The sequence below is a fragment of the Oncorhynchus nerka genome, linkage group LG5, assembly GCF_034236695.1.
Source record: "Oncorhynchus nerka isolate Pitt River linkage group LG5, Oner_Uvic_2.0, whole genome shotgun sequence".
Taxonomy (NCBI): domain Eukaryota; kingdom Metazoa; phylum Chordata; class Actinopteri; order Salmoniformes; family Salmonidae; genus Oncorhynchus; species Oncorhynchus nerka.
Genome location: NC_088400.1, coordinates 10,879,267 through 10,893,551, shown reverse-complemented (window position 1 = coordinate 10,893,551; position 14,285 = coordinate 10,879,267). Strand labels below are relative to the sequence as shown.

The 14,285-nt window shown below is 42.9% G+C and overlaps 1 protein-coding gene across 1 annotated transcript; it reads left to right on the top strand.

Moving 5' to 3' along the window:
- The first annotated feature begins 11,616 nt into the window (after nt 1–11,616).
- On the top strand, nt 11,617–13,988 carry si:ch1073-44g3.1 (uncharacterized protein LOC797133 homolog). The gene is made up of 2 exons (XM_065018351.1): nt 11,617–12,033; nt 12,447–13,988. The coding sequence occupies exon 2, from the start codon at nt 12,450–12,452 to the stop codon at nt 13,137–13,139; it is 690 nt and encodes a 229-aa protein (XP_064874423.1). The 5' UTR covers nt 11,617–12,033; nt 12,447–12,449; the 3' UTR covers nt 13,140–13,988.
- Nucleotides 13,989–14,285: the final 297 nt, after the last annotated feature.

Below are 14,285 nucleotides of genomic sequence, written 5' to 3'. Positions count from 1 at the left end.
GTGAAAGCACCAATTTGTAAGTCGCTCTGGATAAGAGCGTCTGCTAAATGACTTAAATGTAAATGTAAAATGTAAATGTCTGAGACCAGGCTGAGGGAATAGGGTGCCATTTGGGATTTTTTTTGTTGTTGACATTTATGCATAATCAACTGGAACTAAATCCTATGGACTCAATAGGGAATGAATGGGTAATGGAACAATGTTAATGGGAAATGTTTATGTACAGAGCATTCGGAAAGTATTCAGACCCCTTGACTTTTTCCACATTTTGTTACGTTACAGTCTTATTCTATTCACAATATCCCACAATGACAAAGCTTTTTTGCAAATGTATTAAAAATACAAAACAAATACCTTATTTACATAAGTATTCAGACCCTTTGTTATGAGACTCAATTGAGATCAGGTGCACCCTTTTTCCATTGATCGTCCTTGAGATGTTTCTATAACTTGATTGGAGTCCAACTGTGGTAAATTCAATTGATTGGACATGATTTGGAAAGGCTATATAAGGTCCCACAGTTCACAGTGCATGTCAGAGCAAAAACCAAGCCATGAGGTCGAAGGATTGTCTGTACAGCTCCGAGACAGGATTGTGTCGAGGCACAGATCTGGGGAAGGGTACCAAAAAATATCTGCAGCATTGAAGGTCCCCAAGAACACAGTGGCCTCCATCATTCTTAAATGGAAGAACTTTGGAACCACCAAGAGTCTTCCTAGAGCTGGCTGCCCGGCCAAACTGAGCAATCGGGGGAGAAGGGCCTTGGTCAGGGAGCTGACCAAGGACCCAATGGTCACTCTGATAGACCTCCAGAGTTCCTCTGTGGAGATCAATCAAATGTATTTATACAGCCCTTCTTACATCAGCTGATGTCACAAAGTGCTGTACAGAAACCCAACCTAAAACCCCAAACAGCAACCAATGCAGGTGTAGAAGCATGGGAGAACCTCCCAGAAGGAAAACTATCTCTGCAGCACTCCACCAATCAGGCCTTTAATACAGTGCCACTGACACGGCCCACAACTAAAACATGCGGATTCTCCTTCACTGCAGCCGACGTGAGGAAAACATTTAAATGTGTCAACCCTCGCAAGGCTGCAGGCCCAGACGGCATCCCCAGCCGCGCCCTCAGAGCATGCGCAGACCAGCTGGCTGGTGTGTTTACGGACATATTCAATCAATCCCTATGTTCCCACATGCTTCAAGAGGGCCTTGGACGATGCAATCTCAACCACACTGCCCTAACCCATCTGGACAAGAGGAATACCTATGTGAGAATGTGGTTCATCGACTACAGCTCGGAATTTAACACCATAGTGCTCGTCATCAACCTCGAGACCCTGGGTCTCGACCCCGCCCTGTGCAACTGTAAAAGTACTCTTCTTGCGTTGTGTACAATCAGTCATCGACACGGAACTCCAATATGTAGCACCAGTCATGTAGCTTTATTCTGTTAGGAACGGCACAAAATTGCACGTCATGCAATGCACATCTCACCATCCAACTCTGCACTCACGCACGCTGGTTTGGTGCTTGTTCACTGGGACGATTCTAACTGGAACATCCCCCCTTGTAAGCAAGCTACGCAAACCAGCCAATAAGATGCCATGTTGAGTAGGTGAAGGCAAGACAAACTCAAACCAAAAACCCATTGGCTTAACAATAAAGTGGCAAGGGGAATCACCAATATAACCCTGTTACACTCCCCCCTACTGAATTCCACTTGCCAAGAAAAATAACAAAATACAAAACGGCACTGTGCAAACATACCAGATACAGAGACACTCAACATATGTACAGAATAATCCAGAGAAAAAATATATATACTACCTAATAGAGAACTAAAAGTTAAAGCTGTGTATATCAAGGATGCAGACCCTGCTTTAAATCAGTCACTAAATATTCCAGTCATTAGACTATTCTACTTGAGAATTAGAGTGAAAAGCGGTTGATCAAACCCCTTAGCCCTCATAGGTAAACATGCCTGTCACATGTTAAGTACACTCGGTGACTTTAAAACATCCAAGTAATAAAATAAACCACCATAAGAGACTTTATCATATGTCACATTACCATCCTGCAACCTCTAATCATGGTCACAATGATGTAAAAGCAAAACAAATAAAAGATGTCAATACCATTGACCCTCTATTCACATATTTAACCTTCAAGAGCTAACTTTCTGCTGATTCATAATCTCAATCAGTCTTGACACTGGTTTAAATAGCCTTCCTGCCCTTGACCTAATATGACCCCGACTACCTTCAACTGCATAAGGGGTAACAGTGTTGTGTAGTGTTGCAATAGTGTGTCCGTCAACACAGTCAGTACGTAACTGATCAGGTAAGGAATGGTCCGCGTTTGGTAGGTCAGTACGGATATCGTAATCAGACTGGTCAATTAGCTCACTCACTACACTGTTACAGTCTCGGTCAGATTCTTGAAGACTCTCTGATCGAGGCAGACCTTCCAGCTGCAGTATATCATCCACGGAATCCAAAGGTGGAATATCCTGAGCATCCAAGGATCGCACATCACCCTCCAGGCTTGTGTCACCTGTTCCTTCAGAAGACAACTCTGACACCCACACTCTGGTTCTGTACTCAGCACCATCATCCACTGCAGTGTCCATGGCAGCTGAGACCACAAGGCTGTCATTCATGTCCTCAGACTCTGTTAATCCAGACATGTCTGTTCCCTCCTCAACAGCAGCATGGGGAAGAGGAAGAAAGTTGACTGGCATTATCAGGTTGCGATGTACCGTCTTCTCCCGTCCAGTGGAGCTGTTCTGAATCTTAAAAGTGTGACTGTCAGCATTCAATCCAGTGACAAGGTAGACAGTATCCTCCCAACGGTCAGCGAGCTTCCGCTTTCCCCGCTCCCCCTTGTTAGCCAGCAATACTCGATCCCCAATCTCCACTGGTGCTCCTCTGACTCTTCTGTCATAAAGGTCAGCATGCCTCTTCAACTGCTTCGCTGCAGATGCCTGTGCTGCATTCATGGCTTCTTTCAGAGCTCTCCTCAAAGACTGAACAAACTGGTCATAGTCGACAACTTCTGGGTTCTCTATGACAGAGCCAAAGACTATGTCAACAGGCAGTCTTGGCGTCCTCCCAAACATTAGCAGGAAAGGGGCAAAGCCTGTGGTCTCGTGGATTGTACAATTGTATGCAAACGTAAGGGACTTCAGCGCCTGAGGCCATCTGTGCTTTGCTCTCGTTGGCAGGGCCCGAATCATGTTTCCCAAAGTCCTATTCATCAAAACCCTCCAGTTTGGGCATAGGTGTAGAAGTAACTGGAATTTTGGCTGAACCCCTACCAACAGATGGTGACAGATTAAATGACAGGAAACCCCTACCTCTCCCAACACCTTCCATTTTAACAATGGGAAATCAACACCCTAATAAAAATATAAATAGCAAAACATGTATATATATATATACATCCAAATCTAATCTATATCTAGTACACTGGTAAAACTCACCCTACTTATATCAGATATACATTAGAATTGCAATTAAACAAGTAACACAAAAGTTATCGTTTATCTGTGAAGAGCCTCAGCCAGAGAAATCATCAATTTCGATAATAAAACGTTCTAGTGGCGCCCTCTTGTGGCGAAATGCGATATCGCCATAAACTGCACCAGCAACGTCTTATCTGATTCTTCAAAAGCAACCACGGCGAAGTTCTGAGATGGAAATCCAGCGGAGGATGATCCGATCCAGAAGAACGGTCACGGCACCACTGTAACAGTACTCTTCTTGCGTTGTGTACAATCAGTCATCGACACGGAACTCCAACATGTAGCACCAGTCATGTACCTTATTCTGTTAGGAACGGCACAAAATTGCACGTCATGCAATGCACGTCTCACCATCCAACTCTGCACTCACGCACGCTGGTTTGGTGCTTGTTCACTGGGACGATTCTAACTGGAACATCCCTCCTCGTAAGCAAGCTACGCAAACCAGCCAATAAGATGCCATGTTGAGTAGGTGAAGGAAAGACAAACTCAAACCAAAAACCAATTGGCTTAACAATAAAGTGGCAAGGGGAATCACCAATATAACCCTGTTACACAACTGGGTACTGGACTTCCTGATGGGCCGCCCCCAGGTGGTGAGGGTAGGCAACAACATCTCCACCCCGCTGATCCTCAACACTGGGGCCCCACAAGGGTGCGTTCTGAGCCCTCTCCTGTACTCCCTGTTCACCCACGACTGCGTGGCCACGCACGCCTCCAACTCAATCATCAAGTTTGCGGACGACACAACAGTGGTAGGCTTGATTACCAACAACGACGAGACGGCCTACAGGGAGGAGGTGAGGGCCCTCGGAGTGTGGTGTCAGGAAAATAACCTCACACTCAACGTCAACAAAACTAAGGAGATGATTGTGGACTTCAGGAAACAGCAGAGGGAGCACCCCCCTATCCATGGGACAGTAGTGGAGAGGGAAGTAAGTTTTAAGTTCCTCGGCGTACACATCACAGACAAACTGAATTGGTCCACCCACACAGACAGCATCGTGAAGAAGGCGCAGCAGCGCCTCTTCAACCTCAGGAGGCTGAAGAAATTTGGCTTGTCACCAAAAGCACTCACAAACTTCTACAGATGCACAATCGAGAGCATCCTGTCGGGCTGTATCACCGCCTGGTACGGCAACTGCTCCGCCCACAACCGTAAGGCTCTCCAGAGGGTAGTGAGGTCTGCACAACGCATCACCGGGGGCAAACTACCTGCCCTCCAGGACACCTACACCACCCGATGTCACAGGAAGGACATAAAGATCATCAAGGACAGCAACCACCCGAGCCACTGCCTGTTCACCCCGCTATCATCCAGAAGGCGAGGTCAGTACAGGTGCATCAAAGCTGGGACCGAGAGACTGAAAAACAGCTTCTATCTCAAGGCCATCAGACTGTTAAACAGCCACCACTAACATTGAGTGGCTGCTGCCAACACACTGACTCAACTCCAGCCACTTTAATAATGGGAATTGATGGGAAATGATGTAAAATATATCACTAGCCACTTTAAACAATGCTACCTAATATAATGTTTACATACCCTACATTATCCATCTCATATGTATATGTATATACTGTACTCTATATCATCTACTGCATCTATATGTAATACATGTATCACTAGCCACTTTAACTATGCCACTTTGTTTACAAACTCATCTCATATGTATATACTGCACTCAATACCATCTACTGTATCTTGCCTATGCCGCTCTGTACCATCACTCATTCATATATCTTTATGTACATATTCTTTATCTTTGTCTATAAGGTAGTAGTTTTGGAATTGTTAGCTAGATTACTTGTTGGTTATTACTGCATTGTCGGAACTAGAAGCACAAGCATTTCGCTACACTCGCACTAACATCTGCTAACCATGTGTATGTGACAAATCAAATTTGATTTGATTTGATTTGAGTGGCCAGACTGTAGCCACTCCTCAGAAAAAGGCAGCATGTGTGAAGCATGGTGGTGGCAGCATCATGCTGTGGGGCTGTTTTTCAGCAACAGGGACTGGGAGACTAGTCAGGCTCGAGGGAAAGATGAACGGAGCACAGAGAGATCCTTGATGACACCTGATCCAGAGCGCTCAGGACCTCATACTGGGGCGAAGGTTCACCTTCCAACAGGACAATGACCCTAAGCACATAGCCAGGACAATGCAGGAGTGGCTTTGGGACAAGTCTTTGAATGTCCTTGAGTGGCCCAGCCAGAGCCCGGACTTGAACCCGATCGAACATCTCTGGAGAGACCTGAAAATAGCTGTGCAGCAACACTCCCCATGCAACCTGGCAGAGCTTGAGAGGATCTGCGGAGAAGAATGGGAGAAACTCCCCAAATATAGGTGTGCCAAGCTTGTAGCATCATACCCAAGAAGACTTGAGGCTGTAATCGCTGCCAAAGTTGCTTCGACAAAGTACTGAGTAAGTGGTCTGAATACTTATGTAAATGTGATATTTCAGTTTTTTATCTTTAAAACATTTGCAAAACTTTCTAAAAACCTGTTTTTGCTTTGTCATTATGGGGTATTGTGATGTCACTATGGGGTATTGTGATGTCATTATTGGGTGTTGTGTGTAGATTGAAGAGGGGAAAAAACTATTGAATCAATTTCAGAGTAAGTCTGTAACGTAACAAAATGTGGGAAAAGTCAAGGGGTCTGAATACTTTCCGAATGCACTGTATATTATTCCTTGCCACCTTTGATCTTAACAGTAGAAATGATTACATTAAAGCCAGTCTTTCTGTTGTCATGTTCATATTAAATATGATTTATTATAAACATCGCTGGATTTGTTTGCTTGTTTGGTGTTGATTTGCAAAGCCAGAGAGTGAGGCAAGTTGAATTGTAGCCTCGTAAAGCCAGAGCGGTCGCATACAAATGCTTAGTGACGTTATTGTGAAATGGTTGTGTTCCTAGCTCCAACAGTGCAGTAATATCTAACACACATTTAAAAGTAAAATAATGGAATTAAGAAATTAATAAATATTTAGAAGAGCAATGTCGGAGTCCAGATATCCAAAAGTTATTTCCGTTTGTATGTAATAATGCTAAGAACATTCTGGGCTAATAACGTGAGAAATAACGTAAAAATATAAAATACTTCAAAGTTGCTTAGGAGCCTGAAACAAGGCAGCCATGTCTATCAGCACCTTCTTGACTTCTTGTATTTTTGTATTTTATTTAACTAGGCAAGTCAGTTAGAACAAATTCTTATTTACAATGACGGCCTACCAAAAGGAAACAAGAGGCCTCCCACAGGGGCTGGGATTAAAAAATTAAATATAGGTCAAAACACACATCACGACAAGACAGACACCTCAACACTGCATAAAGAGAGAACTAAGACAACAACAACAGCATGGCAGCAAAACATGACAACAACATGGCAGCAGCACAACATGGTAGCAGCATAAAACATGGTACAAACATTATTGGACACAGACAACAGCACAAAGGGCAAGACGGTAGAGACAACAATACATCATACAAAGCAGCCACAACTGTCAGTAAGAGTGTCCATGACTGAGTCTTTGAATGAAGAGATGGTGATACGGAGTCCAGTTTGAGTGTTTGTTGCAGCTCGTACCATTCACTAGCTGCAGCGAACTGAAAAGTAGAGTGACTCAGGGATGTGTGTGCTTTGGGGACCTTTAACAGAATGTGAATGGCAGAACGGATGTTGTATGTGGAGGATGAGGGCTGCAGTAGGTATCTCAGATAAGGGGAAGTGAGGCCTAAGAGGGTTTTATAAATAAGTATCAACCAATGAGTCTTGCGATAAGTATACAGAGATGACCAGTTCACAGAAGAGTATAGAGTGCAGTGATTTGTCCTATAAGGAACATTGCTGGCAAATCTGATGGCCGAAGGATAAAGAACTTCTAGCCGCTCGAGAGCACCCTTACCTGCTGATCTATAAATTACATCTCTGTAATCTAGCATGGGTAGAATGGTCATCTGAATCAGGGTTAGTTTGGCAGCTGGGGTGAAAGAGGAGCGATTACGATAGAAGAAACCAAGTATAGATTTAACTTTAGCCTGCAGCGTTGATATGTGCTGAGAGAAGGACAGTGTACCGTCCAGCCAAGTACTTGTATGAGGTGACTACCTCAAGCTCTGAACCCTCAAAGGTAGTAATCACACTGGTGGGGAGAGTGACATTCTTCTTACCAAACCACATGACCATTCTTTTGGAGGTTGTCATGGCAATTTCCTGTATTACCAAATGAGGAGAGTTACAAACCACACACCAGTCAGAATTATACTTAAACTTCACCTTTAATAATAATTAAGCTTTGCATTTGACTTTCAACAATTCACTATCTCTAATGAATAGTTGAGAGTGTAAACATAATGGCATCTGAGATCTTTTATAGCAAAGATCTCAACTTACATGACGAACCACAGATCTCAGGAACTCTTCACAAAGGGCCTTTTACTTGAGAAAGGAGTATCCCTTAGCCAGATTGCATTCGCTATAAATTATTGCTCAGTTTGGTCTCTAAAACGAGGTTCTAATCTCGTTCCTGGTACTTCATAGTACCAAAACATTACCTCATCCAAGGCATAACTCAATTGTCAATTCTGTATACTCCTATCTCAAGTAAACCCCTTCTTCTCCCCACTCCTGGACAAGCTCACTGAGGGGAGTGACTTGCGCACAGACATTGTGGAGCCAAGAGATAATTGGTTCCTCCTTAATCACGCCATCCCTTCACATGTTTTAACAGATACACAATAATGACAAATATCTCAACTAAGCATTATTATGTAAATAAAACATCTTATTTATCTATGTTACCCAACTCATTCTGATTCATCCTCCACAAGGTGCTCAGAACAAGGTTAAGGGTAGAGAAAGCTTGTGGGACACTAAGAAAGCTTTGTTGTAGAGCATTTAACACAAATTCCAGGGAGGAGATCAGAGAGCTTCCTACTGTCTGCATAGAATTGGATGAGCAAGCTTCCTACTGCCTGAGCTATACTGTTGAGCATGGGGCCTATGATCGAGCCTTGGGGTACTCCCTTGGTGACAGGCAGTCAATCATTTAGGACCAGAAACCAGATTGCATACCAGAGAGAATACTATAGACATCAAGAAAGCCAATCAGTTGATTACTGACACGTTTTCCCAACACTTTTGATAAACAGGGCAAAATAGAAATAGGCCTATAACAGTTAGGATCAGCTTGATCTCCCCCTTTAAAGAAAGGACCCACTGTGGCTGCCTTCCAACCAATGGGAACTTCCCCAGAGAGGAGAGACAGGTTAAAAAGGTCAGAGATAGGCTTGGCGATGATGGGGGCAGCAACCTTAAAGAAGAAAGGGTCTAAACCATCTGACCCAGATGTTTTTTGGGGGTCAAGTTTCAGGAGCTCCTTTAGCACCTCGGACTCGGTGACCACCTGCATGGAGATACTTTGTAACAGGGCAGGGCAGGGGGAAAAGAGGGAGAAGCATTGGGGCTAGTCGCATTAGAAGGGGTGGGAGATGAGGAAATGTTGGATGGGCAATGAGGCATGGCGGAGTCAAATAGGAATCCTGACTTAATGAAGTAGTGATTAAAGAGTTCAGCCATGTGCTTCTTGTCAGTAACAACCACATCAACATTAAGGGACATGGGCAGCTGTGAGGAAGAGGGTTTATTCTCCAGGTCTTTAACCATTTTCCAGAACTTCTTGGTGTTAGACTCACAGAGAGAGATCTGCTAACTTTAACTGACTTTGGCCTTCTGGATAGCCTGAGTGCACGTATTTTTCATTTGCCTGAACGAGAGCCAGTATGCATGTGCCGAGCCTTTCGCCAAATGCAATTCTTGAGGTGGTGTAACTCTGCTAGATCACGGTCGAACCAGGGGCTGAACCTGTTTTTAATTATCACTTTCTTTATGGGTGCGTGTTTGCTAACGATACCACTGAAAATATCAAAAAAGAAGGACCAAGCGTCTTTGACAGAGGGGATCAAGATGATTCTATAACAATTTACAGAGGCCAGTTCATGATGGAAGGCTTGCTCATTGACGTTTTTTAGCAAGCGTCTATGTCAAATCAGAACAGGTCGTTTTACTGAGCAGCCATTACGAACACAGGCTGTAAAACAGTGATCACTAAGGTCATTACAGAAACACCAGACTGATACCTGTCAGGATTATTTGTGAGGATAACATCAAGAAGAGTAGCCTTTTCTGGGTGTTTGGAGTCAAACCTTGTGGGATTGGTAATAATCTGAGAAAGATTCCCATTGCTTTAGGACTTGGTCAGGTGGTTTAAGCATGTCCCAGTTTAGGTCACCTAGCAGGACAAATTCAGACTTAGTGTAAGGGGCCAGGAGAGAGCTTAGGGCAGGTAGGGTACAGGCCAGTGCTGATTGATGGTGGTAGCACCCAGAAACAGCCAACAAAGAGCTATTTGAAAGTTTAATGCTTAAAACCAGCAAATCAAAATTGTTTGGGGACAGACTTGGTAGAGACAACCGAGCACTGAAGGTGATCCTTGGTAAAGATTGCCACTCCACCACCTTTGGAAGATCTGTCTTAGTGAAAAAGGTTATGACCAGAAAGGTTAACATCAGTGTTCAAAACACACCTTAACCACGTCTCAGTAATTACATTTTTTATTTAACCTTTATTTAACTAGGCAAGTCAGTTAAGAACACATTGTTTTTTACAATGACGGCCTAGGAACAGTGGGTTCGCTGCCTTGTTCAGGGGCAGAACAGCTTGGGTATTCAATCTGCCAACCTTTCGGTTACTGGCCCGAAATTGGACCTGTTAACCCACACTTTCAATTGATCAATTTTAGGTAATAAACTTCTAGTGTTAACGTGCAGAAAACCCAGGCTTTTACGAGAGCAGAAATCAGTGCAGTAGACATCAGTGCACAAGTCAGAATTGGGGTTAGCAACAGTAGATGGGCCAGGGTGAACATGCACATTTCCAGATATCATCAGCAGTAATACAATCACTGCACGGCAGAGGACAGGGAGAGGTCTACAGTGCTGATTTATTTATGACATTTGAATGTGCATCAGATGACAACAAGATCATATTGTACAGCAATTTCATCAGGTAACATGAATACAAAGCCGGCGAGAGGTGGTTAGAATAGGATGGGGAAGACTGTGTAACCAATAGAGAGTCAGAGTCAGAGTCAGAGTCCCGAGTGTGGGAACAAACATAGTCTGTTCCACGGTTGGGTAAACAAGCAAGTTCATAGTCAACAAAGCACGCAGGAGTCATGAGACAAATAGAATGAAGCACAAGAAAAAAATATATAATGACTTGGGGCTAGACATTGTAAATTCAAAGGGTCACCCACCCCAACAAGATATCTTGACAGGGTAGCACTCTATGAGTCCAGTAGGCTGTAAAAGTCTGAGATAAATTCAACAAATAGTAGGTCTATACTAGTTTATTCAAGTGTTTCTGAGTAAGCTTACATAATAAACTTCACAAGTTAATTAGCCTTCGTTAAAATTATGATCAGTCCCTACTTCGCAGGAAAAACATATCTGTATCTGTATTTTATTTTTATACCTTTTTTAACCATTCTTATTTTCAATGAGTGGGTTAACTGCCTGTTCAGGGGCAGAACGATAAATTTGTACCTTGTCAGCTCGGGGTTTGAACTCGCAACCTTCCGGTTACTAGTCCAACGCTCTAACCACCAGGCTACCCTGCCGCCCGTATCTGACTACTGTAAATTGGATTGCTTTCCCACTAACGTCAGGTCAATTTTAGTTAGATTACACGATTTAGTAGATTAAGCAAATTTTTAATCCTGTACTGTAATCATTGTTATGCTACCACCTACTGAATGTACAGTAGTCCTCTGTTTCTAAAGGGTTCCACTAGTTACCACAGCCACAAAGTCAAATTGCCATTATCGTAAAAATTCATGAAAACACAAATGAGCTTTTTGGTCTTAATATAAGGTTGGGGTTAGGTATAAAGTTAGCAATGTGGTTAATGTTAAGCAATGTGGTTAACATTTTAAGAAGATAAATTGTAGAAATAGGCGGGGTTATGACTGGCTGTGGTAACTCGTGACGACCGTTGCTTAAACATCTGCGTCCATTTCCTGGACACAATGTCCACGATTTCAAAACCAGGATTACGAAGAAATGCACAATATTCTATATTTTTGATCGCATTATGGCAGGATTACATGTTTTTTTGTATTATTATTATTATTGTGAATGCCTTTATAGGGCTACGTTTCCTTGAAGTACCGTGCGCATGCGCTTTGATCCCCTCCTATTTTATAAAAAAAAAAATCAGACGAAAATGGCTACCTTTCTCAGTTAAACCTCTGTCTTAGAAGATTAAATAAAGATGAAATACCCAGCGCATAATGTAAACCAGGATCAAGTCAATAGCCATGGAATATAGGGCTTAGAATGCATCCGTTTGTATCATGATGTTGTGGCGGTCAAGAATGGAAAATCTATCCGTTTCATATTTAACCCATTGCATTCCATGATCCGCCTACAAATTAGGTTTGTGATTTTCTCGTTTTTATGTTCTCAAAATGTACTTGCAAATGCAGCAGTTTTATTTGTGTATTGCATTGTAGTAGCGCTCATTGCCTCATTATACAGCTGTTGTATTTTTGGGTTTGTAAACGCATAATAGCGAGACACTACTGTATGTTGCATATTGCATTAGCACCGGATATGATTTTGCAACACAATAGCCTGTTCGAATTGAACAAGATGTTAGCAAATAGAATAGATACTTTATAACATATTTATCACATGGTGTTGTGATGTGCATCACCAAATTAGCTTTTATTTTGTTTATGTGTGCGCGTGCGTGCGTGTATGTGTGTGTGTTTATGTGCATGCACGTAATTCTGTGTCACACATACCAATGCTGAACCTGTTTACCTTTCATGTGTACCCCTCAACAGAAAATGATGCACCAAGTCACTAGCAGCAGCAATGACTATTGCATGAGTGGCCTTGCAGAGGAATGTCAACACCCAACAAGCCACTTTGACTTATGTAGCTCGCAATCCAACAAATTCTACCCTTCGCCCCCACCCCCTACTCTACAGCTGCCTCGCCCTAACCTACCCACTCTTCCACAAGGCATGCACAAACCCATGACGTGTCAAATGCAACAAGAGACCCAGAATGAGTTCCACGCTCAGACAGTGAGGATCCGAGGGCCCAGTGAGGCTCCAACTGGGCCAGAGAGCTCCAAGAAAAAGAAAGGAAGCGTTGTCAAATCCGGCCGTAGAGGGAGACCCTCGGGGACCACGAAGTCAGCCGGTTACCGGACAAGCACTGGACGTCCGTTGGGGACCACAAAAGCTGCGGGGTTCAAGACCAGTCCCGGCAGGCCTCTGGGTACAACCAAAGCAGCAGGCTACAAGGTTAGCCCTGGCAGGCCTCCTGGTAGCATCAAGACTCTGGCTCGGCTCAAGAAACTGGAGTACGGGAGCTGTGATGGTACCAAGAAACTAGACTTCAGTAACTGCGGCGGCGGAGCCAAGAAACTGGACTATGCCAGCTGCGAAGTGGCACCTTTCCCTTATACCCTGATGCAGAAACGAGGCTTGCGTGAGTCTACTGGCAAAATGGAGGAAACTAACGAGTAGTTATGCCTACGTCTCGTATCTATTGCCTAGAACTCATATTTGAGTGCTTGTCCTAAAGGGTGTTGATGACCAGAAGGGACTCATGTAGCCAAAATATGGGTTGACTTTTGCATAGGTCTGTCACTGGTTACTAACGAATGGCTCCTCCTCTCTTCATTGTACTCTGCTGATATCGTCACCATTTAATCTGGCCCTATCCAAAGACTGAAATCGCTCTCTTTTTTTTTTCAATACGTTTATCTTATTTTACAGAGATTGCATGATGAGACATATAATACAATCAATATACTTTAGCTAAACAGGAATGAGAGAAATATCCTACTATTCGTCATAATATTTTCAAATGCTAGCTGTCTGTTTTGTTCAAATGTTTAAATATCTGATCTGTTTTCTTCATCTGTTTATGTTATGCTCTGATATAATGTGCTTTATTATTAGTAGTCTATTTGTCCTTCTGATGTTTTCCACATTGAAAAATGCATCGGGAGTAGAAAACAACACAAAACAAACTAGCAAAACGTGAATCTTAAGCTTCTCCCAGAGTGCATGTGGCTGTGTTTGTATTTTTGTGTTGTCTGGTATGGCATGTATTTCATTTGTGTTTATATGCAGCATTGTGAGACATGGGACTGGATTCAATGCGGTATAACATTGTTATAACACAGTTTCTGTCATTTCGTTTGAACTGTGCATCTGAAAACCTCTCATAATACTTATTTGACGACATAGCAATGGTTATTTCTAACACTTTGTAAATATGAATAGTTTTGTCTTCTCAATGTACTGTATTATTCTTTGTTCTTACACGGTAACTTATCACTTGATAAAAGCAAACCCAGAATGAAATGATGTTATGCTGTTGAGTAGGAGCTTTAATTTTAGATAGAAAATGCTATGTGGTGGAGTATGTGTAACGACATTGTAATGTATGTATGAGCCCCCCCCCCCCCCAATAATGAAATGGTCATTCCAAAATGATCATATTGTCTTGACTGATATTTTAAGGGTGTATAGTGTTTTGACAATAGTATAGACAATTGTGTTTGTAAAGTGCAGACAAAGACCTATGTACATCTTATCATATCATGGGGTCCAGGGCCCACCATGGGCCAGTGGACCCCACCTTTATAAAACACTGATTGCATG